At 45.4% G+C, this 26,951-nt stretch overlaps 1 protein-coding gene across 1 annotated transcript in view; it reads left to right on the top strand.

Annotated features, from left to right (window-relative positions):
• Positions 1–26,951, top strand: part of PTPRT (protein tyrosine phosphatase receptor type T) — an 816,693-nt gene that overhangs the window by 106,699 nt on the left and 683,043 nt on the right. Inside the window, exons 3-4 of the mRNA XM_052650453.1 lie at positions 1,075–1,156; positions 11,388–11,503. Of these exons, the coding sequence (XP_052506413.1) occupies positions 1,075–1,156; positions 11,388–11,503 (198 nt within the window). The remainder of the gene's footprint in view (positions 1–1,074; positions 1,157–11,387; positions 11,504–26,951) is intronic.

The raw sequence follows: 26,951 nt of genomic DNA, 5'->3' as shown, positions 1-26,951 counted from the left end.
TTTGACAGAGTGAGGGGACTGTGTGTTTGTTGAGATTAAAACAAAGATGTCCAGGCAGCATACAGTTTCTAGAAAAACTGGGACCCAGGGTACCATATGTGCCAAAGAAGCAGATTTAAGGGGAGTGAGTTGGGAGAGGAGTGTGGGTGTGCCAAAATGCAGTAAGCTGAAAACTCCAGTGTGTGGGGTGAAGGATGAGTGTGAGCACATGAAGGACAAGCGTGGGTGAGTCTGGGCACGTGGAGGGTGAGCTTGGGCACGTGGAGGTGAGTGTGGGTATGTGGAGGTGAGTGTGGGCACGTGGAAGGCAAGTGTGGGCACATGGAGGTGAGTGTGGGCACATGGAGGGTGAGTGTGGGCATGCAGAGGATGCATGTGAGCACGTGACTGAAGCCAATTGGAAGATGAAGCCATTAAACTTAGGGACATCCGGGGCATTGGTCATTCTGTCCACACAGATGGTCACATCTCCTTTGTGAAGGTGGATATTGGGTGACAAGCTGGTTACTGAAGTAAGCAGTGCGGGTGGGAGTCAGAATGGAGGATCAAAGAACTTCTTGCTTGTGGATTCCTGCATAGCAACAGTGGTGTGTGGGGCTTATTTTTAAGGGATGTTATTAGGTCATTCAGATGGACTATATTCCTCGAGGATATGGAATCAAATCAAGGTAAACCATTCTTGGCTTATAATGGCTTCTCCCTCACCCTGCATAAGAAAATGGAGATAATAGGAAGTAATTCTCTGTGTTTCACTTGAAACAATAATGAAAAAGGTGCATATTGAAGTTTCAAGGCCAAGTTTGGGTTGTTTTTCTTTCATCTGAGGGTTATTTCTGAAAGCCATTAGAAATATTCCATGTGGCTGGTTCTTCTTTTGCTGGTCACCAGAAGGTGACCTTTTTACCTTATTTTGAAAATTCATGTCAATTGCCAAGGTAATATCCTAGCCTAATACAAGACCTTTTTGGATAGTTCTAGTGGGAAGCTGAAACATAAATTGTTTGGAGGTTGGACAGCTGTGATGAATGCCTTCAACCCCTTCTGCAAAACTGACTCCTGCCTTGTGTGTTGCAGGTGATATTTGAATCCGTCTCTCTGAAGGGCCATCCTGGCTACATCGCTGTGGACGAGGTTCGGGTCCTTGCCCATCCATGCAGTAAGTCTCTTCCCTGCTCTAAGCACAGCCTTGTTTCATGTGGCTTGGAGGCTGCAATCCCTGCTATTCATTCAGCTCACAAACATCTCTCACTCTCTCTCTTTTTTAATCCTTCAAAAAATGCTTACATACTCAATGCAATCAGTCCTGAATAAATCCATAATTTCGCTGGCCTGTTCAACAGGCAAGCACCTCCAGGAATTTGCAGAGAGTGGCAAAACATCTTCGTTTGAATCTCTCTTCATTATTAAAGGAGTCTAAAGTCCTGATTGTTTATTAGTGGGATTCAGGCCACTGAAGTGGAAGAATTAGAGGGCTCTGGATAGAATCTTGTGCAATTGTCTTAAAAAAAGAACCAACACCAAAAACACTGAGCAAATTAGCACACTGTTCACTCACAGGGAAAAGTACCACTAAGCTATTAATTCTTTAAAAGTAATTTTAAATACCCTCGTCAACTCTGTGTAGGCGTAGGGAGAGATTTCTCACAGTGGCTAGTACTTATGGTACAGGGTTGAGAGTTCTCAAAGGCATTGTACTCCATGCCCAGACCATTTCCACTGAAAGTTCTCTCTCTCTACTGTATTTAGGCTAAGATATTTGAATGTATTTGAGCAAGGAACTGTGGGTCCCTGGTTCACTATAGACATCTCAGAGGGGACCAGTCCTGGGTACAGGTAGTTGAAAGGGCGTCATATCTTGTGACATTTGATGGAGGTATTATAATCAAAGGGGTATGCATATGGATTAAGGCAGCCCGGGAGAAGGCAATGGCACCCCACTGCCGTGCTCTTGCCTGGAGAATCCCAGGGACAGAGGAGCCTAGTGGGCTGCCATCTATGGGGTCGCACAGAGTCAGACACGACTGAAGTGACTTAGCAGCAGCAGCATACAAGGGCTGGCTAGGTTGCCAGCCCCATTAGCTAGTGTCTGCAGATTGGAGATTCCCATTAGTTCCTTGGCAGGTTTCAGGTAACTAACTCCTAGGATTGTCCTTTCTCTGCTTCTAGCTTAAAGCCACAAGCCATTCTGTGGGCTCTGGTGCAGTTTGCTGTTCCCTCAAGAGATGTCATATGTCCTGTCTTTTGATGCCTTTTGTTCCTCCCGTTTTGAGGCTATTCTCATTTCTGCCCCATCCATGTTGCTTTTTAGTTTAAGTATTTATTTGGCTGTGCTTAGTCTTAGTGTGGCTTGCAAACTCTTTGTTGTGGCATGTGGGATCTAGGTCTCTGACCAGGGCTTCAGCCCGGGCCCCCTGCATTGAGAGTGTGGAGTCTTGGCCACTTGGACCACCCCCGCCCCCGGGAAGTCCCCATGTTGCTTTCACTGGACTGATTCTTTCCACTTCTGCTGCAGTGACTTTGTCACAGGCTTAGGCATCACTTGCTTCCTGGCACTCCAGTGGCATTGTTTGACCTGTTGTCTTAGATCACCATCTCTAGAGGAATTTGAGCTGAGTTCCAAGGGGCTTTGGCAAGACAACATTTCGGGTAACTGTGTTTGGGGTCTGTGCAAGAGACACCTCCTTCCTAGAAGTCAGCCAGCATCTCAGGAATGCTGACATCCTGTCAGATGACTCGCCATTACGTTGGCCTAAGGAATCTACCTTTGTGTTGTGGATATACTGACGAGCCCCTCTTACAAGGATGAAATCTCCGCATCCCTTGATCTTTGATATCTGTGTCTGCTGCCCATTGGAGAATAATTGTTGACCTCAGACCACTTCAGGAGACATCTGCTCTACATGTGGTCCACTTAGCCTCACATACGGTGCAGGAGTGACCTGCACAGCCCCCACTTTTGAGCAAGTCTCTCTGAGACAGGCCTTGTGCTTTCCCCAAGCCCTGCGCGCATCCTGTCCCTGGAGCTGCATCCAGCTGCTGCCTCCTGCTTGGCCTGTGCAGGACGCTTGTACTAGGTCTTTCTAGTAGGTGACCTTGGGCTCTTCCCTGAAGGATCCGGCTTGGTTCTCTCTCCTGGGATCCCAGAACTCTGTCCTCTGCTTTGCCTTTGCCTTCACCATGAGAGCCAACCTGACCCTGTCTCTTCTCTCAGTCTTGGCTCTGCCTGAACTCTGCACACCATCCATGGTTTGCTGTTGCGGCCACACGCTTCCTTCTCTCAGAGAAATCTCCACGGGGGAGAGCTCTCTGGAGGGTCTACCCTCAGAGTCTCATGGCTTCTCTTGGAATCCTCCTTCCATCGGGGCTGCTTCTGAGTTTAGGATTTTTCTGACAGCTTCATACTCCCCCTGCTGAGGAGAGAGTAGATGACTTGGTTATGGAATTGCCAAGAGCCAGTTACCCAGCAAATGGGCCATGCGACATAACTCAGGAAGACGTGCCCCTGACTGTGTTCCTGCATAATGTGCTTCATCTGAGTTCAGCCTAGATGCTTAGGAGGCTTAAGCTTAAACTTCCCAGAAATCACAACATGAGGACTCTGTGATAGGGGCTGGAATTGGAAAATCCCATTTAACTCTACATACAAATATTGGTGGTGCACATAGTCCTCTGCGATCTATCGTGAGTCGTGTTGAGTTGACCAGGGCCTAGCCAAAGCCCATTCTGCATGCTCCGTTCATATCCAGTTTGGGTTTTTATTCATTCTTTCTTTCAGTAGTCAATTATTGAGCATTAGTTATGTGTCAGGAACTCCTGCTGGATCCAGGGGATACTCGTGACCAAGATAGATAGGTCTTTGTCCCCATGGTGTATACTTAGCAGATGGACAGAGGGAGTTCAGACAGTTCAGTCGCTCAGTTGTGTCTTACTGTTTACCACCCCATGGACTTCCCTGTCCATTGCAGGCTCCTGGAGTTTGCTCAGACTCATGCCTATCAAGTTGGTGATGCCATACAACCATCTCATCCTCTGTCGTCCCCTTCTCCTCCTGCCTTCAGTCTTTCCCAGCATCAGGGTCTTTTCCAGTGAGTCAGTTCTTCTCATCAGGTGGCCAAAGTATTGGAGCTTCAGCTTCAGCATCAGTCCTTCCAATGAATATTCAGGACTGATTTCCTTTAGGATGGACTGGTTGGATCTCCTTGCAGTTCAAGGGACTCTCAAGAGTCTTCTCCAACACTCAAAAGCATCAATTCTTCGGCGCTCAGCCTTCTTTATAGTCCAACTCTCACATCCATACATGACCACTGGAAAAACCATAGCTTTGACTAAATGGACCTTTGTCGGCAAAGTAATGTCTCCACTTTTTAATATGCTGTCTAGGTTGGTCATAACTTTTCTTCCAAGGAGTAAGCATCTTTTAATTTCATGGCTGCAGTCATTGTCTGCAGTGATTTTGGAGCCCAAGAAAATAAAGTCTGTCAGTGTTTCCATTGTTTCCCCATCTATTTGCCATGATGTGATGGGACCAGAAGCCATGATTTTAGTTTTCTGAATGTTGACTTTTAAGCCAACTTTTTCACTTTCTTCTTCCACTTTCATCAAGAGGCTTTTGAGTTCCTCTTCACTTTCTGCCATAAGGGTGGTGTCATCTGCATATCTGAGGTTATTGATATTTCTCCCAGCAATCTTGATTCCAGCTTGTGCTTCTTCCAGCCCAGCGTTTCTCATGGTGTACTCTGCATATGAGTTAAGTAAACAGGGTGACAACATACAGCCTTGACATACTCCTTTTCCAATTTGGAACCAGTTTGTTGTTACATGTCTGATTCTATTGTTGCTTCTTGATCTGCATACAGATTTCTCAGGAGGCAGGTCAGGTGGTCTGGTATTCCCATCTCTTTAAGAATTTTCCACAGTTTGTTGTGATTCACACAGTCAAAGGCTTTGGCATAGTCAATGAAGAAGAAACAGATGTGTTTTCTGGAATTTTCTTGCTTTTTCTAAGATCCAGCAGATGTTGGCAATTTGGTCTCTGGTTCCTCTGCCTTTCCTAAATCCGGCTTGAACATCTGGAAGTTCTTGATTCACATACTGTTGAAGTCTGGCTTGGAGAATTTTGAGCATTACTTTGCTAGCGTGTGAAATGAGTGCAGTTGTGTGGTAGTTTGAGCATTCTTTGGCATTGCCTTTGGGATTGGAATGAAAACTGACCTTTTCCAGTCCTGTGGCCACTGCAGAGTTTTCCAAATTTGCTGGCATACTGAGTGCAGCACTTTCACAGCATCATCTTTTAGGATGTGAAACAGCTCAACTGAAATTCCATCACCTTCACTAGCTTTGTTCGTAGGAATGCTTCCTAAGGCCCACTTGAGTTCACACTCCAGAGGGAGAAAAAATACTAAATAGGTAACTAATATTAAATAAATCACTAATGTAATTTTAGATCGTGATAAGTATTAGGAATCTAACAAATGTGAGGGACTGGGATGTGGAGGGGCTCCTTAGGTAGAGTGGTCGGGGAGATGTCTTTGAAGATGTGGTCTGAGCTGAGATCCAAGTCATAGAAGGAGTTCACTGCATGAAGGTTCCGGGAGGGGGCATCTAGGCAGAGGAAACAGAAAGTGGTGAGACCCTGCAGGGGAGTCACTTTGATAGTGCCAGAGTGTCCTGGGTGTGGGGATCGTGGAAGGGGAGCATGGAGGAAGGTGTTTCTTGGTGAAAGGGAAGCAGGGCCCTGAGCATGATTGTTGAGTGGTTACATTTGAACCTAAGTACAGGGAAGTACTTCCAGAGGGGTTTATCTTGGGGATGGATAGGATCTCATTTAATTGTTAAGAGATCACTTCGGCCATTCTGTGAAGGATGGGTTGAAGGAGGAAAAGAAAAGAATAAAGAAATCAGGACACCAATCAGTTCTGGAGTCATGCAAGAGATGGTGTGTCCTGGACCAGGGTGGTGGCAAGACATCCATTCACCATCCAGCATGTTTAGTGAGCATGAGCTCCATGCCAGGTGCTAGTCTGGGTTTGTGGGAATGAGCAGGACAGATTCATTCTGTGCCTTCATGGGCAACTTCCACTGATGTGAGGAGACTGAAAAGGAAAACAAATAATCAGGTAATTATCTGATCTATAACAGATGGTATGTTAGTCCACCAAGCTGCCGTCACCAAACATAGAAACTGGGTGGCTTCATAAGAATTTCATTTTCTTAGAGTTCTGGAGGCCCCCAAGTCCAAGATACAGGTGGCGTGTGTCTCCTCACATGGTCTTTCCTCTGTGTACACGTGCCCCTGGTGTGTCTCTGTGTGTCCAAATTTTCTTCTATAAGGACAGCAGTCAGATCGGGCTGGAGCTCGCCCTAACAGCCTCATTTGAAGATAGTCACCCTTTTACGTCTCTGTTACCAAATACAGTCACAGTCTGAGCTATTGAGCATTACGGCTAAAGAGATGGGAATTTGAGGGGGGTGGGGCACAATTCAGCCCATAGCAGATGGTAAGCGGTGCCGTAAGGAAATTTAGAGGGGGAGAGAGATGGTGGACAGATGAGAGATGCATTTAGGAGGTAGAATCCACTAGTCCTATGCAATCAGAGCAGGATCCAGAGGCATCAAAAATGGTGCACTCTTAGATTTATAGAATTGGCTGGGTGTTTGATTCTAGGGAGGAAGTGCTGCCTTTCAAGGTACCTACTGTGCACGGGTCCTGGAGTCTGCTCATGAGCCCAAGAGTTGTGCAACCTGCTAGTAGCTTCTGAACTGATCTTTGAACTGACAGTGCTTTTCCCACAATCTCAGCCTTAACACATTTGTGACTTCACTCACCATTCTTAAAAATTTAGCTATATTTAAAAAAAAAAAACATCCTCTTTAGATCCTCAGGCTTCGTAATTCTCCACTCCAGTTCTCTAAAGCATTTTTAAAAAATTAACGTACGGTCAGAGTTTTATCAATAAGCAATTCCACTGAATATTCCAAAAATTCCAAGAGGCTTAATGAATGATTTGCAATTGTACTCTCCATCGATTTGAGCTGAAGTCATGACTCTAAACACTTGCCTCACAGCTTCCAAAACAGTGACCGGAAGTTAGGTGTGTTACTTACTGAATGGAAATTATTTTCTCTTACAAACTGAGACCTCTGCTCTATATTTTATACCCCATTTAACACTTTTGAGTTATTCTGCAAGTATTTTAGCCATAGTTACCCTCTGCTGCTGTTTCTCTGTGTCACCATTAGCAGGGCCACTGCAGTTATAACCGTGGACGATAAATGTCAGCACAATTTTCCACTCGATTTCTAAGTTTCTAGCTCCTAGGTTGACTTTTAGAGTTTTTTCAGCTTTCTCCCCCCATCATAACCTTGCGGGGCCATGTCGTGAGCCCACGGTCTGCAGCACGTTTTTAATGTATGTAATGCACTTTCTTCTCAATTGTGTGGCTTCCTACTGAGCACTGTCAGGTTTAAAGAGCGAGATAAAGGGCACAATAATATGTCTTCAGATGCTGCACTGACATCTGCAGGAGCTTAAATGTCACCAACATCAAGGCGTTTTGCCCCAAATGCACAGCCAGTTTTCTGTTAATCCCATTCCACAGGGTCCCATTTTGGGGGAGCTGCGTCTCAGTGGGGAGTGAGTGTGGGATGCTTAAAAACCCCACGCTGGTGGCTGGTCTGGGCCCCGAGGATGTCTGTGTTTGTTGGAAGGTTGAGTTAAAGCGAGTGGCCTCATATCTTTCTTGGAGCTGTAGATGCTGGAGGAAAGTCACCGCTGGGAGAGGACAGAGCTCAGGGGGAGACTGGAGTTGGGGGCTGGGCTGGGAGGAGGATGTGGAGGCCAGGAACTTCAGGAACTGGACCACACTGGTCTCCAGCGTAAGGAACATCTGCCAGAGCGAGAGAGAGAGGTTTGTCATGAGCTGGAGATGAAGCCAGGACTCAGAGTGATGGCGTGTGGAGAGGGTGCTAAGCAGGAGGAATGTGGTCTGGGAAGGTTCCTGTGTTGAGAACCATGATCTAGGGCTGGCGTGCAAGTGAGGCTTCAGTGTGACACTTGCAGGGGTGGGGGCATCTCTGGACCTAGGGGTTCAGCCCGGGCAAGACTGGCCGGTGGAAATTGTTCCCTGTGAAGCTGTGTCTCAGAAACCACCAACTAGAAGAGCGTGCCTATAGTCATGTTTTGTTGAGCCTGGATGATATTTTAATAAATTCGGTCACAATTTTAGGGACTTCTCTGGTGGTCTAGTGGCTGGGACTCCATGCTTCCAATGAAGAAGGCTTAGATGAAATCCTTGGTTGGGAAACTGAGATTCCACTTGCCTCGGGGTGTGGCCAAAACAAATTAATTAAATAAATGATACTGGCAACTATTTTTTTAAAAAAAGATTTTAGAATGAGTGCTTTCATCTAAAGCCTGAATTTCTTATTTGCTGTTAGCAGTCAGATGATTGGCTATCTCAAGCATAGCTGTATGGCCACCATGTGCTGGATTTAGGGAACTGCTAGCTGCCCCCTCCCCACAGGTCACAGGGTCCTCATCACTCCTTATTGTGTCCTCAGTGCTAAGGCTGGTGTTGGATTCCCGTTATTAGCATGCTTGCGCTGCTGCTTTTCTGATACAGAGAACTCTTTATTTTCCCCCAGCTCTCTATGAAAGTGGGGAAATGAAGATGGGAGCAAGGAGGTGGCAGTTTTGTTTTTGTTTGTTTTACACTGAACCACTTCCTCTCTTTACATAACTGTGAGACTCCTGCAGGTGCATGGGTTCATTATCTCTGCTATATGCAAACCCTTGATGCTTTACCAGAACTATTAACACCAGGGGCCATGAAGTCTCTCAATTCTCTCTCACTGAACCTGGAAGAGAGGGAGGAAGATGGGTTGCAGATGAAAGAACCAAGGCATGAGGTCTGCTGCTTTGAAGAAGGGAGGCACCAGAAGCAAGCAGGAGACATCGATCCGAAGAAGATCGCACAAGTCCCAGAGGTTTAACCATTTGCCCTGGGTCCCCAGGGGTAGGGGGAGACCTCCCTTTGAAAAACGCAACACAAAGCCTTATAACACTGGCGCTAAGACTCCACGCCTCCTCCCTACCGTGGAGTAGATGTTCCTCCCTCCTTCAAACTGGTGGCATAAACGGGGCTTACAGGGTTCATACTATTCCCACTTAAGAATTGACTTAAACTGATAGTTCCAAAAATAACATTACAAAATTATACAGGAGAGTGAAAAGGAAGCCATTTCAGACAATCAAAGCAGCATGACATTTGTCAGGCTGACTGGATGCACGGATCCTCAGCTCAAGAAACTCGTGAGAGGGCTTCCCTGGGCCTTAGACTCTTGACGCCATCTAGTCGTGGGGCCCTGGGTAGTGGCATGAGGGGGACTCTGAGCTGCTGTCACTTCATTTAAAAACGTGAGCAGCAGGTGTATGTTTTCACACAGGAGGTCTGCCTGATCACGCCAAGGTCTTCGGCGTGTGTTGAGCATTGCGGGTAGTGACACAGTTTATGGAGCAGATAGTTCAAAGGGTGAAGGCCACGGGGACAAATGCTGTGGAAAGGGATCTCTCGTGATAAAATATTCCAGAGCAACGAGAAGAACCTGGAGAACCAGCACAGCTGTGCCTGGGAGCTCTTTCTTTGAACCTTGGACTCTAAGTGAAGTCACTGATCTCTTCTTGCCTACGAGGCAAGAGAATGTTCTGGTTAAATGGTGAAATCTGGGGCTAAAACAGACCTGGACTTAATTCTGTTCCTGTCGTTAATGCCATGTAGCATTGGACAACTTAAACTTGGCGAGCCTTGGTTTCTGCATCTCTGAAACAGAAGTAATAGTAGTCTACTTTAGGAATGTTATGACGTTAACTTCATTAAAACATGTAAAACACCACCATACCTAGCACTGTAGGAGCTTTCAGTAAATGATGTATTATCATTGCTTGTCTGTCTGGGTATTTGAATCTCTCTGGGAAGATAGCCAGGGGCCTTCATTGAACCTACTTGAACCTCTTAAGAAGTCTCCATTTGATCACATTCCAGAGCTGTTCATTGATTAGTTCATCATTGATTTAGTTGATATGATAGGGATCCTTGGCACTTTCGTGCCTTGATGAAGAAACTCATTCTTCTAGACCTAGATTGTCAATCCACCCATCTTTGGAGAGCTTGTATAGGTGTGGACCTCTCTCTACAAACAAGAAAAGAGATGAACCTGGGTTGCTGCTGCTGCTGCTGCTGCTGCTGCTGCTGCTGCTGCTGCTGCTGCTGCTAAGTCGCTTCAGTCGTGTCCGACTCTGTGCGACCCCACAGATAGCAGCCCACCAGGCTTCCCCGTCCCTGGGATTCTCCAGGCAAGAACACTGGAGTGGGTTGCCATTTCCTTCTCCAATGCATGAAAGTGAAAAGTGAAAGTGAGGTTACTCAGTCGCGTCTGACTCTTCGCGACCCCATGGACTACAGTCTACCAGGCTCCTCCGTCCATGGGATTTTCCAGGCAAGAGTACTGGAGTGGGGTGCCATCGCATTACCCAACATAAAACACATGTTTATTTCTAGAATCGATTGCCCAGGGACATCATGAGATTCATTTGAAAGTCCTTTCCCAAGTCCTTGGAATAAATGCCCTACCTCCTTCCCATCCTGAGTTACCATAAAGAGTGCACACTCTGAACAGGTCTTGAATTCTCTATGCCTTGGTTCATTCACTGTAAAGTAGAAATAATACCATCACCAACTGCATTGGGTTAAATGAGTTACCGTATGTAGACACGGCATGTGACACCAAGCACGTACTAAGCCACGAGTGAGTGAAGGCCACTGGTGTTCTCCTCCTCTGTCCTTCCATCCTCTTCTCTTTGCTCCCCTCCCCCCCACCATTATCATCAGTATCAGCATCATCACCAAGGCCAGGTGTTGTGGGGTTTTTTCTTTCTGCTTACCCAGGCTACAGGGAGGTGTCTTCTAGGGTGAGCCCTCCACTTCTCCAGCTTCCTCTTCCAAACATGACAGGTTTGCCCAGAAGCTAATAATATGGATTTTGAGGCTCTCAGAGAGCAGGACTCCTGTCTTGCCTCCCCTAGTTTCTGGCTGTCTGACCATGCCAGATCCCATAACCCTTCAGAGCACTGATTTTCTTATCGCTAAAATGGAGTTACTGCCCACCTTGTGGGTTTATGTGAGTTTTGAGTAAGGTGATGCGTGTGAATGTCTAAGAACAGTACCTGGCCCATTGTAAGTGGTCACTCCACAGTAGCTCTTCACTGAGCCAGGCCATCTCCCAAGCACAAAAGTGCCCACCCAGTGTCCACCCTGAGCTGCCATCCACTGACAGGGAAGCAGTCAGGCTGTTGAACTCTGTCTTCATATGCTTTTTGGCTTCTCTCTTAGGAAAAGCACCTCATTTTCTGCGGCTCCAAAATGTTGAAGTGAACGTGGGGCAGAACGCCACATTTCAGTGCATTGCTGGCGGAAAGTGGTCTCAGCATGACAAACTTTGGCTCCAGGTAAGGATGGGAGGGGCCACCTGCTCACACCTGTGCAACCCTTTGGGAAGGGAAGAAAATGTGTACTGTGAGGAAGGGCTTGGTGGGGAAGAGAAGGGGTGTTTTTCATATGCCTCTTCTCCTTGGATGATACTCTGCACCCATGATCTTGTTAAATTCTTCTGCTAATTCTGTTATGTAGGCATCAGTATTCCCATTTTACAGATGGAGAAACTGGGGCTACAAGCATAAAAGTGCCAGAACAAGAATTCACAATTATGACCTCTCCAAACTTCTCTCGAGGGGACTCCCCAGGTGGTTCAGCAGTTAAGACTCACTCAAGGATTAAGTAATGCTCTTTATTCATTATAGTTAGTATTAAAATGCATTAGGCTCCCAGGAAGCTCTGTCATTTCAATGGCACTGCCTCAGTTGGGTCATGAGAAGAAGAAGAGACAGTCATAGTATATTCAGCATCTGTATTTGGGCTTTCCAATTATTTTATGAATGTTATTGCTACAGTTCTGAGTATTGTGTGCTCCAAACTTTGAGTCTAACAGTGGAAGGAGGTTCAGGCAGAATGTAATCGAAGTTTTGACCTCCTTCCGATGCAGGAGGTGCGGGTTCGATCCCTGGTCAGGAAGCTGAGATCTCACGTGCTTTGTGGCCAAAAAACCAAAAACATAAAACAAAAGCAGTATTTTAACAAATTCAATAAAGACATTAAACAAACAAAAAAACTTCTCTCTAACAAACTTTTGTCCCTTAAGCCCAGATTTCCAGGGTTGAGACAAACTGAACATTTTAGATGCTAAGTACATTTGCATTTCCATATGACTTTTTTTTTGTCAGTTTCTACATAAAAAAGCCTGTTAGGGTTTTGATGGAGGTTTATTGCATTGAATCTGTAGATCACTTTGGGGAAAACTGACATCTTAACAATAATGAAACTTGTCACCATGAACATGGTATATTTCTTTACTTATTAAGATCTTTAGTAATTCCACCAAGCAAGGTTTTGTAATTTTCAGTATCCAGGTCTTGTATATCTTTAGTCAGACTTATCCCTAAGTATGTCCCATTTTTGATTCTACTTACTGTAGAAGACTTTTAGAAAACCCAGGTTCTGATTTTTCGTTACTAGTATATATAGAAATACCACTGACTTTCCTATATTGATCGTGTACCCTGCAACCTTGTTAAACCTACTATGGCTAAAACGCATGTAAGAAGTAAAGATTTTAAAATTAAAAAAAATTAAAAAAAATAAAAAATAAAAAAATAAGTAAATTAAAAAAAAATTTAATCAACTAAAATACCTCCAATTCAGAACTCAGATGCTCAGCTACACTAGTCACATTTCAAGTGCATGAGAGCCACCTGTTCTCATGGCTACCGTGCTGGACAGAACATTTCTGACCTTGCAGAGAGTCTTATGGGAGAGTGCAGCTCTTTGAAGTCATCACCTCCCATTCAAGGAATGAGGAATATGGCTCCAAAGAAGCTGACTCCCATTACCTCACACTTCATATACTTAAAGATCTCTATCATCCCTTCTGACTGACATTTTGGATGTTGGTCCTTAACTCACTCCCAGCACATCTTGATGGGAGTTCATAGTGTCATTTCTCGTCTTGCATTTGAGCCCATTTCCTGCAGTTGGAAGATCCCTGGGCAGAGAAAGCACATCTGGGGACTTCTTTCTTGCTTCTTAGCAGTAAAGTAGAATAAAAATAGCAGTAGATAATAATGCCTGCTCCTCCTGCTTCCCGGGGCTGCATGCATACTGCAAGATAGCACAGGAAACGTCCATGTGTCACTCAAGGATTAAGTAATGCTCTTTATTCATTATAGTTAGGATTAAAATGCATTAGGCTCCCAGGAAGCTCTGTCATTTCAATGGCACTGCCTCAGTTGGGTCATGAGAAGAAGAAGAGACAGTCATAGTATATTCAGCATGTGTATTTGGGCTTTCCAATTATTTTATGAATGTTATTGGTACAGTTCTGAGTGTTGTGTGCTCCAAACCTTGAGTCTAACAGTGAAAGGAGGTTCAAGCAGAATGTAATCGAAGTTTTGAAGAAAATAGTCAGAAACACAAGGTTTAAAACTCTTCAACATCTTTTTTATCTACTTTTCATTGTAAACCAAACCTTATTTCACAGAACGCTTTTCAGGTGGCTTTCAGTGGAACATAAAGCATAACACGATAGCATAAATTAAAAGTGAGGCAACACAAGACAGGAGGAAAATAACACTTGGGAGCTGATCAGATGCAAAAAAACCCCTACATTTCTGTATGTCTGCTGCTTCTGGTGAGTCACAGGCAGAGCCCACAGGACCACGGCCACCGACAGAAGAAGGAAAGCTTGGCAGCTACACTGTTCACATTGTCCCTGAGATAAACACAAACCAATTGCTCCAGAAATTCTAACTATTGTTCACACGGAAGCCAGACAGGAATTGTTCCCAGGAGTCCTCATAAAGAAAGCAGCGTGTGATGTAGGGAACCACATTTTCCACCGCAGTCTTACGAAGGGTGCACAAGTGATTCATAGGCTTGTTTTCCAAAATGATGCTCTGGGTTAAAAGCCGTTTGGGGGGACTTCACTGGTGGCCCAGTGGTTAAGAATCTGCCTGTCAAGGCGTGGGACACAAGTTCGATCCCTGGTCCAGGAAGATTCCACATGCTGTGGAGCAGCTAAGCCCATGCACCACAACTACTGAGCCCCCGCGCTCCAGAGCCCACGTGGCGCAACTGCCGAAGCCCGTGTGCCCAGAGCCTGGGCTCGGGAACAGAGACGCCAACACAATGAGAAGCCCTCCCTGCTCGCCACAGCTAGAGAAAGCCCACGCACAGCCATGAAGACCCAGGGCAGCCAAAAATTAAATAAATAATGCATAAAATTTCTTAAAAAGGCAATCTGAGGAGTGGTCATTGAGCGGGGAGATGGGGTTGGCAGAGTGATATGGGAGAGGCCCCTGATCCATCTGCATTCTGGGCTACTTCAGATGTATCTGGAGAGTGAATAGCTTCCATAACTAGGAAACCACCAGAAACGTTGTCTTTCTCATCTATATTTCAAGAAATATTGGGAGGTAGACGGCTTACACTATGCTGTCTGGCAAAACGCCCACTTGGCCAGTTAAGTCCTGGCTTACGTGCAACAGTAGTATAGTTGGAAGTAGGTTAACATCTTTCTATAATGTATGAAATGCCTGTCATGACACCTGCCACCCAGGGGACAGTCACAGCCCTGATCTGAGACGGGCGGGCTAAGGCAGTGGCAGACTTCTCATGAAATACTGCTTTGGATTTATTCCAGCATCTAGAGGACCAGCCTGAAGACTTGCCAAAGTTCTGTTCCATTCACAGGGTCGGGGAGGTTCAGCCTGAGAATCTCCAAAGTGAGTGAAACAGCCACTTTGTGGTCGAGAGTCCACAGGACACCTGCAGCTGGTGTGTCTTTCAACAATGTTATTTCTTGCTGTAGCTGCCAAGATAAGCTGACCAATCACTAAGTCACTGAACATGGACTTTTTTTAACTGCCAGTTTTAAAGTTGGGAGATAAGGTAGTGACTTTATTCTCAAAAAAGTATGTTCAGTTCAGTTCAGTCGCTCAATCGTGTCCCACTCTTTGCGACCCCCTGAATCGCAGCACGCCAGGCCTCCCTGTCCATCACCAACTTCCGGAGTTCACTGAGACTTGCATCCATTGAGTCAGTGCTGCCATCCAGCCATCTCATCCTCTGTCGTCCCCTCCTCCTCCTGCCCCCAATCCCTCCCAGCATCAGAGTCTTTTCCAATGAGTCAAATCTTTGCATGAGGTGGCCAAAGTACTGGAGTTTCAGCTTTAGCATCATTCCTTCCAAAGAAATCCCAGGGCTGATCTCCTTCAGAATGGACTGGTTGGATCTTGCAGTCCAAGGGACTCTCAAGAGTCTTCTCCAACACCACAGTTCAAAAGCATCAATACTTCAGTGCTCAGCTTTCTTCACAGTCCAACTCTCACATCCATACATGACCACAGGAAAAACCATAGCCTTGACTAGACGAATCTTTGTTGGCAAAGTAATGTCTCTGCTTTTGAATATGCTATCTAGGTTGCTCATAACTTTTCTTCCAAGGAGTAAGCGTCTTTTAAATTCATGGCTGCAGGCACCATCTTCAGTGGTTTTAAAACTCAAAAGCATAAAGTCTGACACTGTTTCCACTGTTTCCCCATCTATTTGCCATGAAGTGATGGGACCAGATGCCATGATCTTCGTTTTCTGAATGTTGAGCTTTAAGCCAACTTTTTCGCTCTCCTCTTTCACTTTCATCAAGAGGCTTTTTAGTTCTTCTTTACTTTCTGCCATAAGGGTGGTATCATCTGCATATCTGGAGTTATTGATATTTCTCCCGGCAATCTTGATTCCAGCTTGTGCTTCTTCCAGCCCAGCGTTTCTCATGATGTAATCTGCATATAATTTAAATAAGCAGGGTGACAATATACAGCCTTGACGTACTCCTTTTCCTATTTGGAACCAGTCTGTTGTTCTAGCTGTTGCTTCCTGACCTGCATATAGGTTTCTCAAGAGGCAGGTCAGGTGATCTGGTATTCCCATCTCTTCCAGAATTTTCCACGGTTGATTGTGATCCACACAGTCAAAGGCTTTGGCATAGTCAATAAAGCAGAAATGGATGTTTTTCTGGAACTCTCTTGCTTTTTTAATGATCCACTGGATGTTGGCAATTTGATCTCTGGTTCCTCTGCCTTTTCTAAAACCAGCGTGAACATCTGGAAGTTCACGGTGCATGTATTGCTGAAGCCTGGCTTGGAGACTTTTGAGCATTACTTTACTAGTGTGCGAGATGAGTGCAGTTGTGCAGTAGTTTGAGCATTCTTTAGCATTGCCTTTCTTTGGGATTGGAATGAAAACTGACCTTTTCCAGTCCTGTGGCCACTGCTGAGTTTTCCAAATTTGCTGGCATATTGAATGCAACACTTTCACAGCATCATCTTTCAGGATTTGAAAGAGCTCTACTGGAATTCCATCACCTCCACTAGCTTTGTTTGTAGTGGTGCTTCCTAAGGCCCACTTGACTTCACATTCCAGGATGTCTGGCTCTAGGTGAGTGATCACACCATCATGATTATCTTGGTCGTGAAGATCTTTTTTGTATAGTCTTCTGTGTATTCTTGCCACCTCTTCTTAATATCTTCTGCTTCTGTTAGGTCCATACCATTTCTGTCCTTTATTGAGCCCATCTTTGCTTGAAATGTTCCCTTGGTATCTCTAATTTTCTTGAAGAGATCTCTAGTCTTTCCCATTCTGTTGTTTTCCTCTATTTCTTTGCATTGATCCCCGAGGAAGGCTTTCTTATCTCTTCTTCCTATTCTTTGGAACTCCGCATTCAGATGCTTATATCTTCCCTTTTCTCCTTTGCTTTTCGCCTCTCTTCTTTTCACAGCTATTTGTAAGGCCTCCCCAGGCAGCCATTTTGCTTTTTTGGATTTCTTTTCCATGGGGATGGTCTTGTTCCCTGTCCCCTGTACAATGTCACGAACATCTGTCCATAGTTCATCAGGCACTCTGTCTATCAGATCTAGGCCCTTAAATCTATTTCTCACTTCCACTGTATAATCATAAGGGATTTGGTTTAGGTCATACCTGAATGGTCTAGTGGTTTTCCATACGTTCTTCTATTTAAGTCTGAATTTGGCAATAAGGAGTTCATGATCTGAGCCGTAATCAGCTCCTGGTCTTCTTTTTGTTGACTGTATAGAGTTTCTCCATCTTTGGCTGCCAAGAATATAATCAGTCTGATTTCAGTGTTGACCATCTGGTGATGTCCATGTGTAGAGTCTTCTCTTGTGGCCCTTCTTCCTGGCACTGGTTTGGGAGCACTTGGTGGAATCAGAATTGGTGATAGATCCCTGTGGCCTGTGTAGAGAATGCTTGCCTTTTCTATAGAACAGGGATCTATAGCCTGCTTGTCCCTAAGGGCTTTCAGATTATAATTTAGTAAATTAAAAAAGAAGACTACCCACACCCCTGTTTTGACCCGTCTGGAAACCTAATATGTTCTTGTTGTTGTTTAGTCACTAAGTCATGTCCGACTCTGCGACCCCGTGGACTGTAGCCTGCCGGGCTCCTCTGTACATGGTGTTCTCCAGACAAAAACACTGGAGTGGGTAGCTGTTTCTTTCTTCAGGGAATCTTCCTGACCCTGGGATGTCTCCTGCATTGGCAGGCAGATTCTTGACTGCTGAGCCACCAGGGAAGACAGTATACTCCTTAGAATACCTCTGCTGCTAGTGCCAGCTTTCATGGTATTATAGTGCAACTTCTGCATAAAAATGGTCTTCCCTGGTGGCTCAGAGGTTAAAGCATCTGCCTGGAATGTGGGAGACCCGGGTTCGATCCCTGGGTCTGGAAGATCCGCTAGAGAAGGAAATGGCAACCCACTCCAGTACTCTTGCCTCGAGAATCCCATGGAGGGAGGAGCCTGGTAGGGTACAGTCCGTGGGGTCGCAAAGAGTCAGACATGACTGAGTGACTTCACTCACTTTCTGCATAAAAATAAGCTTATCCAGAAATGTGTATACACGGACTTCCCTGGTGGTCTAGTGGTTAAGAATCTACCTGCCAGTGTAGGGGACACAGATTCGATCCTTGGTCCAAGAAGATTCCATGTGCCACAGAGCAACTAAGTCTGTGTACTACAGGTACTGAGCCCACATGCCTAGAGCCTGTGCTCAGCGACAAGAGAAGCCTCCACAGTGAGAAGCCCATTCGCGGCAACTAGGAGTAGTCCACGTGCAGCATGAGGACCCAGCACAGACACAAATAAAATCCAGGAAAAAGCAGATAAAAGCTAATTAAAGCCATGAAATTAAAAGACGCTTGCTCCTCAGAAGAAAAGCTGTGACCAACCTAGACAGCATATTAAAAAGCAGAGATGTTACTTTGCCAACAAAGGTCCATCTAATCAAAGCTACAGTTTTTCCAGTAGCCGTGTATGGATGTGAGAGTTGGACCATCAAAATAGCTGAGCGCCGAAAAGTCTATGCTTTTGAACTCTGGTGTTGGAGAAGACTCTTGAGAGTCCCTTGGACAGCAAGGAGACCAAACCAGTCCATCCTAAAAGAAATAAGTCTTGAATATTCATTGGAAGGACTGTTACTGAAGCTCCAATACTTTGGCCACCTGATGTGATGAGCCAACTCATTGGAAAAGACCCTGATGCTGGGAAAGATTGAAGGTGGGAGGAGAAGGGGATGACAGAGGATGAGATGGTTGGATGGCATGACCGACTCAATGGACAGGAGTTTGAGCAAACCCTGGGAGTTGGTGATGGACAGGGAAGCCTGGTGTGCTGCAGTCCATGGGGTCGAAAAGAGTCGGACACGACTGAGTGACTGAACTGAAAGTTGTAAACAAGCCCGTCTTGTTCTGGGATGATTTCTTCCTCAGGGGAAGCATGTAGTGCCACTGTCTCTGGTGCAAGAGCCTCATTCATAATTCGCTGATTCCTTATGTGATGTGTTGACCTGAGGAATTCAGACTTGTGATTTTTTAAGCATTTTGTTTTTCAAGCAAATAAACGGTGTGCATCCTGAGTGGAAGGTCTAATAAGTGAAGCAGCCTACAGTTTGGGGAACTCTTTTGAAAAAAGGAAAAAAATAAAAGGACAATATTCAGAGTGCAACTAGGTGGAATCACAGTGACAGTATTATCAATGTAGCACCATGAAAATGTACCTGGTATATCTTCTTTTGGAAAGTAATTTGGCAGGAGCTATCTAACACCTTTAAATGTACATATTCTTTCAGCAAGTAATTCCACTGTGGGGAATTTACCTAAAAAAATAACCAAAGACAGAGAAAAAATTGATCTGGAAGTGTGTTCAACAGGATGGAAAATAGAAAACAACCTAAATGTCCCAACAAAAGGGGCTGGTCGAGCAAATGGGGCCGTTAAAAGCCAGGCTATGGAAGGATAGTTAATGCCATTGTGAAAATAGAAAGCTGTAAAGCAGTATGCCCAACAGATTAATTCTGTATCAAAAAGCAACCACATGTATGCACATATTTACATAGTTAAATACATACCTGTAAAAATGCACACATATAACAGTATAAAACACATATCAGAATACTTAATGATTGATTGTGGTGATGGATGATGACTTTTTTTTTTAAATAACTTTATTTGGCTGCACCTGGTCTCAGTTGCAGCACACAGGATCCTCAGTCTTTGCTGTGGCACGTGGGAACTCTTAGTTTCAGCATGTGAGATTTAGTTCTCTGACCAGGGATCGAACCTGGGCCCCTGGCATTGGGAGCTTGTGGTCTTCATTACTGGATCACCAGGGAAGTCCCTACTTTCATCTTTAATCTTTTCTGTTTCATCCAAATATTCTAAAATAAATATAGGTAACTGATGTTAACAGAATAAATAAATGCTGTTAAAAGGGGGAAGGATGATCACCTTTTACTAGGTACAGAATATTCTAAGGATGGTACGAGCTTTCACCGGACATAACAGAATTAGAGGCAGTTAGGAGAAGGCAATGGCACCCCACTCCAGTACTCTTGCCTGGAAAATCCCATGGATGGAGGAGCCTGGTGGGCTGCAGTCTATGGGGTCGCTAGGAGTTGGACACAACTGAGCGACTTCATTTTCACTTTTCACTTTGATGCATTGGAGAAGGAAATGGCAACCCACTCCAGTGTTCTTGCCTGGAGAATCCCAGGGACTGGGGAGCCTGGTGGGCTGCCATCTATGGGGTTGCACAGAGTTGGACACGACTGAAGTGACTTAGCAGCAGCAGGCCAGCAGATGCAGGAGGTATAGGAGATGCAGGTTTGATCCCTGGGTCAGGAAGATTTCCCTGGAAAAGGAAGTGGTAACCCACTCCAGTATTTTTGCCTGGGCAGTCCCATAGATGGAGGAGCCTGGTGGGCTATAGACCATGGGGTTGCAAAGAGTCGGACACGACTGAGCAGCTGAGACCACACATACACATACACATGTGCCGACAGAAGCGGCAGCAGTGGTGCCCACTGGGGATATGGGTTAAGTCACCCTCAGCCTCCCTCTCCGCCCATCACCACCACGCTAGATAACTGTTCATTAAGGTGGTAGAGCTTTGGAAGTAGCTTTGTGTGTTGCCTGGTCTCTGTAGAAGATTGTGGCCTGTGAGATCCACACCTTCTCAGGGGCTCCGGGGCAGGCGCTGTCAGCCCCACAGCAAGTGGACTTGCAGGCCTCCCTGCAAAGGGTTCACTCCATTGGAGTTCGTATGGCAAATGATATCTGAAGAGTCTCAGAAATGAGGCCATGTGTCCAGAGCTTCTGCACAGATCACAGGAGGGGCACGTACGTGTTTGGGCAAATCATGGGCATTGTTATGGGGGGCAGACCCTAACCTGGCAGAAGAGGCTCCTGCCCTGTGAAGCCATCAGCGCGGCAGCAGCACGTCGGAGCTGACGAGGTAAGCAGGCGTGTCGGTCCTCCGCAGCAGATTCTTCCGGTAAACCTGTTTTTCCCACTCCCTGAAGGGCTACCTCCTCCCCCGCTCCTCCTTCACCATTATTTTTATGATTCCCTATACTTGGCTTTTCTTTCAGCATTTCATGATGCTGACTGCTTCCTCTTTGAAAATTTTCCTGGTCTCTTGGTTCCATCATCTGTCCGCAACTATGGAAGGTCATTGCAAGCTCATGAGTTAGCCTGCCCATTGCATGGATGCTGGCAGAAGACACGAGGCTCTTGGATCAGAGACCAAGGACTCTGTTACTCATCCCCCAGTAGCAGCCTGAGTTTCATGTCTGCAACACTTGCCCAAGTCCTGGTGGGAAGATGATGTGGGGTGGATCCCGGTGGGGTTTACACACAGCTGGTCTGTGCCATCGCTTGGGATCCCCACACTTAGGAAACTCTAATCTTTTATTATTACCTTTGAGATCTAATTTGCAAGGCATAAAGCTCAGTAAGTCTACACCTGTATGGGTTTTAAGTGTGTCTACAGAGTCATGGCACCATAGCCGGAAGCTCTTTCTTTCCTCTTTTTCACCTGCAGGGACCCCAGACTTTAATTAAAGTTCCTTTAGGGTGACTTAGGAGATGGACATCTAGCTGGGGTTTGGATCTGCATGGGGTTGGGTTCTCTTAGGTTCGTCCGCACCAGGTGCATGGTCCTTACCTTCCACCATCCTGTGCAACTCATCTCTGACGACTGTAGGCAACTCTGACCTGGAAATGTCCCCTCATGTGTGTTCTTTGTGCCTTTACTTACTAAAGCACTTTTAAATATATATATATGTGTGTGTATATATATATGCATATATATAATATATATGTATATATAATATATTATATATATTATAATATTAAAATATAAATAAACTATTATAATATTAAAATATATATTATATATATTTTTTGACTTCCCTGGGGCTTAGTTGTGGCTTGTGGACTCTTCAATCTTCACTGAAGCTTGTGGGGTCTTTTCAGTTGTGGCACGTGGGATCTGGCTCCCTGTGGTACCAGGGATCCAACCTGGGCCCTCTGCATTGCGAGCATGGAGTCTTAGCCACTGGACCACCAGGGGAGTCCCTGCTCCTTTAATTCCTGATATCTTGTCTTCAGCACTTTCCCTCAGCCCACTCCCTATTTATGCACACCGGGATTTGAGCCAGCTCACCCCTGCCCTGGTACCCGGGGCGCTGGGAGGAAGAGTGGTGGGCCTGCTTCTTGCCCTCATGGAACTTTCTTTCAACAGTGGAGACAGACGTTAAGCAACTAATCACGGACTTAAATGTTTCATCACACATGCGATGAGGTTCCCAGGGGGTGAAAGAGTTTGCTGAGGAGGTGGGGAGTAGGGAGGGGTGGGAGTACTATGAGTCTCAGAGAAGCACCCTCGGAAGAAGTGGCCTGTGAGCAGAGTTCAGAAAAGTGAACTGAAAATAGTCAGAAGGCCGCCCAGGGCGGTGGCCCGTGCACAGACCCTTCACCACTGGCTCATCCTCTTTGTTCAGGGCTGACAGATCCCTGTGGGGCTTCTGCCAGGACCTTCCTGCCGCTGCAGGAACTCCAAACCCAGAAATCAACCTGAACTGGGCAGTCAGCCATGTGTGCAGTGGTCCCTTGGGAGGTCTTGAGCATAGCTAATCAAAAATGATTTATGTCCACTTCAATTTCTTTTAACTTTTAATAAAGAATAATCAAAAGCTATTCTGTAGAGATTGCCAAAGAGGTACAAACATGGTCTTAAGAGAATCAATGGGCCAGATTTTAGCAAGTTGCTAAATGTCATGTTATTGAAGCAAGCAGTATGACTAGAAAAGAATTTTCATCACGAATGAATTGTGGGGATTTCACCTAAATATTTTCTAGCCAGGAGATTTCTGCAGCAATTGGAGTAATTTTCGACTGGAAATGGTGGCCTAATTTTGCACGGTGTTTGCGCACACTCACAGCGCTAGGAGCTCGAATCAGCACACAGGAGGCTTCCAGGCCCCGTGTGTTTGAATGCCTCCTGTAAAGCAGGCGCAATGTCAGTTACACACAGTTTCTTTTTATTAAAGACAGTAATGTTTCCACTTCTGCCGATTATAAATCAATTGCAAGCCTGCATGCACTCCCTGTAATAATGACAGCCGTTTGTGCAGGCTGTGTCTTATCTCTTTGTCCTGATACAGGAGCAGAGACGATGGGAAATTGCAGAGTGGCAAGGCCATTACAGCTACCTTGATAGCTAATCAGGTGATATGAAAACAGCAGAGTCTCCCTGGCATCAGGTTGCTTTTTTTGTCTTCCTTTCTAGATAGTTCCTGAAGATAGAGGGGTTTTGCCTGGGTGTAAAAGGATGCACAAATGCCACAGGGTCAGAAATGTTCAGATTTAGGCCTTTGCAACCCCTGCTCTTGCAGAGTCTGCGCTCTCAGAACAAGCTGGCTTATTCCACGTAACACAAAACAAACTAAGGGAAGGTGGAGTTTGAATTGTTTTAAAGGAGAGCGAGAAACAGATGGAAGAGGCGAAAGGGAAAACAATTTCTAAAGGAATTATTGCCACAATGGGAGAGACATGGGTATAAAAATGGGATTAAGCAGGACTACCAGTGAGGCTACAAAAAGACCTTTGTTCAGCTTAGAACACACGTGCCGTCCTGGGTGGATAGATTGGAAAAAGATTCCCTCTCTGGGCATGTGAAGCCCCAAGGAATATAGCAGGCAGACAGAGCCTTTGGGCAAAGGAAACAGGTAACTCTTCTCCAGGTGGATTTGGTCCGCCTGTGGTCACGACTCCTGCTTTGCCAATAGAGCAGCGTCTGGATTGGGGTGCCACACCTGTGGCCCCTGGCTCGACATCCTTGGTGTAGTGACCAGTCGCTCAACCTCAGGATGTGGCCTGGATTTAAGGAATGTTTACATGTTTCGTGGTATTATTTGGACCCTTGCTTAACAATGAGGGACTTAAGATGACATTAGCCTTCAAGTCTTGGAGATGTAGGACAAGGCCAGCAGACTCAGCATCACTCCAGAACTTGTTATAAATGCGGATTATCTCGGACTTACCTGGTGGTCCAGTGGTTAAGGATCCATCGGCCAGTACAGGGCACACGGGTTTGATCCCTGATCCGGGAAGATTCCACTTGCCACGGGGCAGCTAAGCCCACAGCTAATGAGTCCACGTGCCTAGAGCCCGTGCTCCTCTTTAAGAGAAGCCACAGCAATGAGAAGCCTGCTTACCACAACTAGAGAAAGCCTATGTGCTGCAAAGATGACCCAGCACAGCCAAAAAAATAAAATTTTTTGAAAATTAAGTGCAGAATATCTAGCCTCACCCCTGACCTACTGAGTCACCTTGGAGGTGATTCTTACATATGCTAACATTTGAGAGCCACTGCTTTAGACTGATAGAGTTGGGGTAAGAAAACCACCCAAGACTGGTAGTACATTGGCTGTGGTGTCCCTTAATAATATATCCAGAAAGTCTGCTAGCCAGGAATTCAGGAAGGTGTTTTGCCCCTCCCCACACAGATATTTCTGACTTTGAGACCCCCAAGGTTTCTAGAAAGCTAGGTATCTATCACATCGGTTCCCAAACTGTGTTCTGCGGGGCAGTATTTTCCTGCAGGATGGCATTTAATGTTCTTTAAACAAGCAAATGAGTTTCTGCAACACTGCACACTACCCTCCTCACAGTGTCGCAGGGTAACTGCACTGTTGTGTACTGGCCAGCAGCTGGCTGATGTGATTAAGGCCTCAGTGTCTAGAATCGGATCACTTGGGTCCACATCCTAACTCCAGCATCATTCCACAGTCTTGTAAGGTTTTGTTCCTTGTCCTATGGTTCATGGACCAGCATCATCGACAAGACTTGGAAACTTGCTGGAAATGAAGCATATCAAGGGATTTTCATGGTGGTCCAGTGGTTAAGACTCCACACTCCCATTGCAGTGCGCCAGGGTTCGATTCCTGGTGAGGAAACTAGATCCCGCCTGCCCAGACTAAAGATTCTTTGTGCCGGAACCAAGACCCAGCTCAGCCAAATAAATAAATTTTTTTTAAAATGAATTATGTCAAGTAATTCAGCACAGACTCAAGGAATCAGAGTCTGCATTTTTAAGAGATTCCCTAGGTGGTTTGTATGCACATTAATATGGGAAGTACTATTCTAAATCATTCAGAAAACTATGATCATGGCATCTGGTCCCATCACGTCATGGCAAATAGATGGGGGAAAATGGAAGCAGTGACAAATTTTATTTTCTTAGGCTCCAAAATCACTGCAGACAATGACTGCAGCCATGAAATTAAAAGGCACTTGCTCCTTGGAAGAAAAACTATGATCAACCTAGACAGCATATTAAAAAGCAGAGACATTACTTTGCCAACAAAGGTCCATCTAGTCAAAGCTGTGGTTTTTCCAGTAGTCATGTATGGATGTGAGAGTTGAACTATAAAGAAAGCTGAGCACCGAAGAATTGATGCTCTTGAACTGTGGTGTTGGAGGAGACTCCAACTTATTGGACAGCAAGGAGATCCAACCAGTCCATCCTAAAGGAAATCAGTCCTGAATATTCACTGGAAGGACTGATGCTGAAGCTGAAACTCCAATACTTTGGCCACCTCATGCAAAGAACTGACTCATTTTAAAAGACTCTGATGCTGGGAAAGATTGAAGGCAGGAGGAGAAGGGGACGACAGAGGATGAGATGGCTGGATGGCACCACCGAGTCAATGCACATGAGTTTGAGTAAACTCTGGGAATTGGTGATGGACAGGGAGGCCTGGCGTGCTGCAGTCCATGGGGTTGCAAAGATTCAGACACAACTTAGTGACTGAACAATGACAACAATTCTAAATCATGTCATTTGACTTCTCTCTGCCTCAGTTTCCTCATTTGAGGAATAGAAATATTCTTAGGACTTATTTCATGCCTTATCATGCATCAGAATCACCTAGAGGGTTTGTGAAAGCAAAAGTGTCCTTCGCCCACCCCCATAGTGCTCCTGGTTTATTAGGTCCTGTGTGGTGACAGAAAATTTGCATTTCTAGCAAGTTCCAGGGGCTGCTAATGCAGTGAGTCTGGGGACCATCCTTGGAGAACCACACTCTAGATAATTCTAAGAGCATTGCTCATTCTCTGCTGCCCATGTTTTTTTCCTTGAAGGATGCTATTTTAATACTTGACTTTATGTTTTGCCCTTTTTGCTGTTTTGTTGGAATCTTAGCACTGGCCTATAAATTCTTCTGGGCAGAAATTATACCTTCCACATTCCACACTCTCTTATTTTCTGTTTTGTTAAATAATGAGTACATTTCCAGTGTGATTAATAATAGAATAAGGGAAAGGGAAAAGACAACTACCAACACCAATAAACAGCCTCCACAAACGTATAGCAGCCCTCAAATTCTCATTAAAATGAACATTTCTCCCAGGTTCCCAGGTCACAATGATGCTGCTAGTCTGCGCCCCACCATTTGAAAAGGACTTTTCCTAGGAACTTTAGGTGGGTTAAGCATAGGCCACTTAACACAATTCCTGACCCAGACTGAGCATTGAGCTATGTTCGTTAATGTGACTTCTACTTAATAAACACTCAGACAGATCCCATGCTTTGAACAAAATATTTATCAAACTCTGTTATGGAACTTTATTCACAGGGGATATACTGACTTTTCAGAGGAAGCAGTGTGTTATTGCAGGGGTGCTTGAGCTTCCCACGTTGTCAGTGTTCTACAGAAATCAGTTCCTAGTCTCTCTCTTTTTTTAAAAAAAAAAAAAATTAAACATAGATTCAGGAGCAGACAACCAGCAAATCTCAAGGCAGTGGCTCATGAGCTTTCCAGAGACCCTGTGGGAGGAGGGCATGGCAACCCACTCCAGTATTCTTGCCTGAAGAATCCCACAGACAGAGGAACCTGGCAGGCTACAGTCCATGGGATCACAGAGGGTCGGACA

The sequence above is a fragment of the Budorcas taxicolor genome, chromosome 13, assembly GCF_023091745.1.
Source record: "Budorcas taxicolor isolate Tak-1 chromosome 13, Takin1.1, whole genome shotgun sequence".
In the NCBI taxonomy this organism is placed as follows: domain Eukaryota; kingdom Metazoa; phylum Chordata; class Mammalia; order Artiodactyla; family Bovidae; genus Budorcas; species Budorcas taxicolor.
This window is presented reverse-complemented; position numbering and strand designations above follow the sequence as displayed.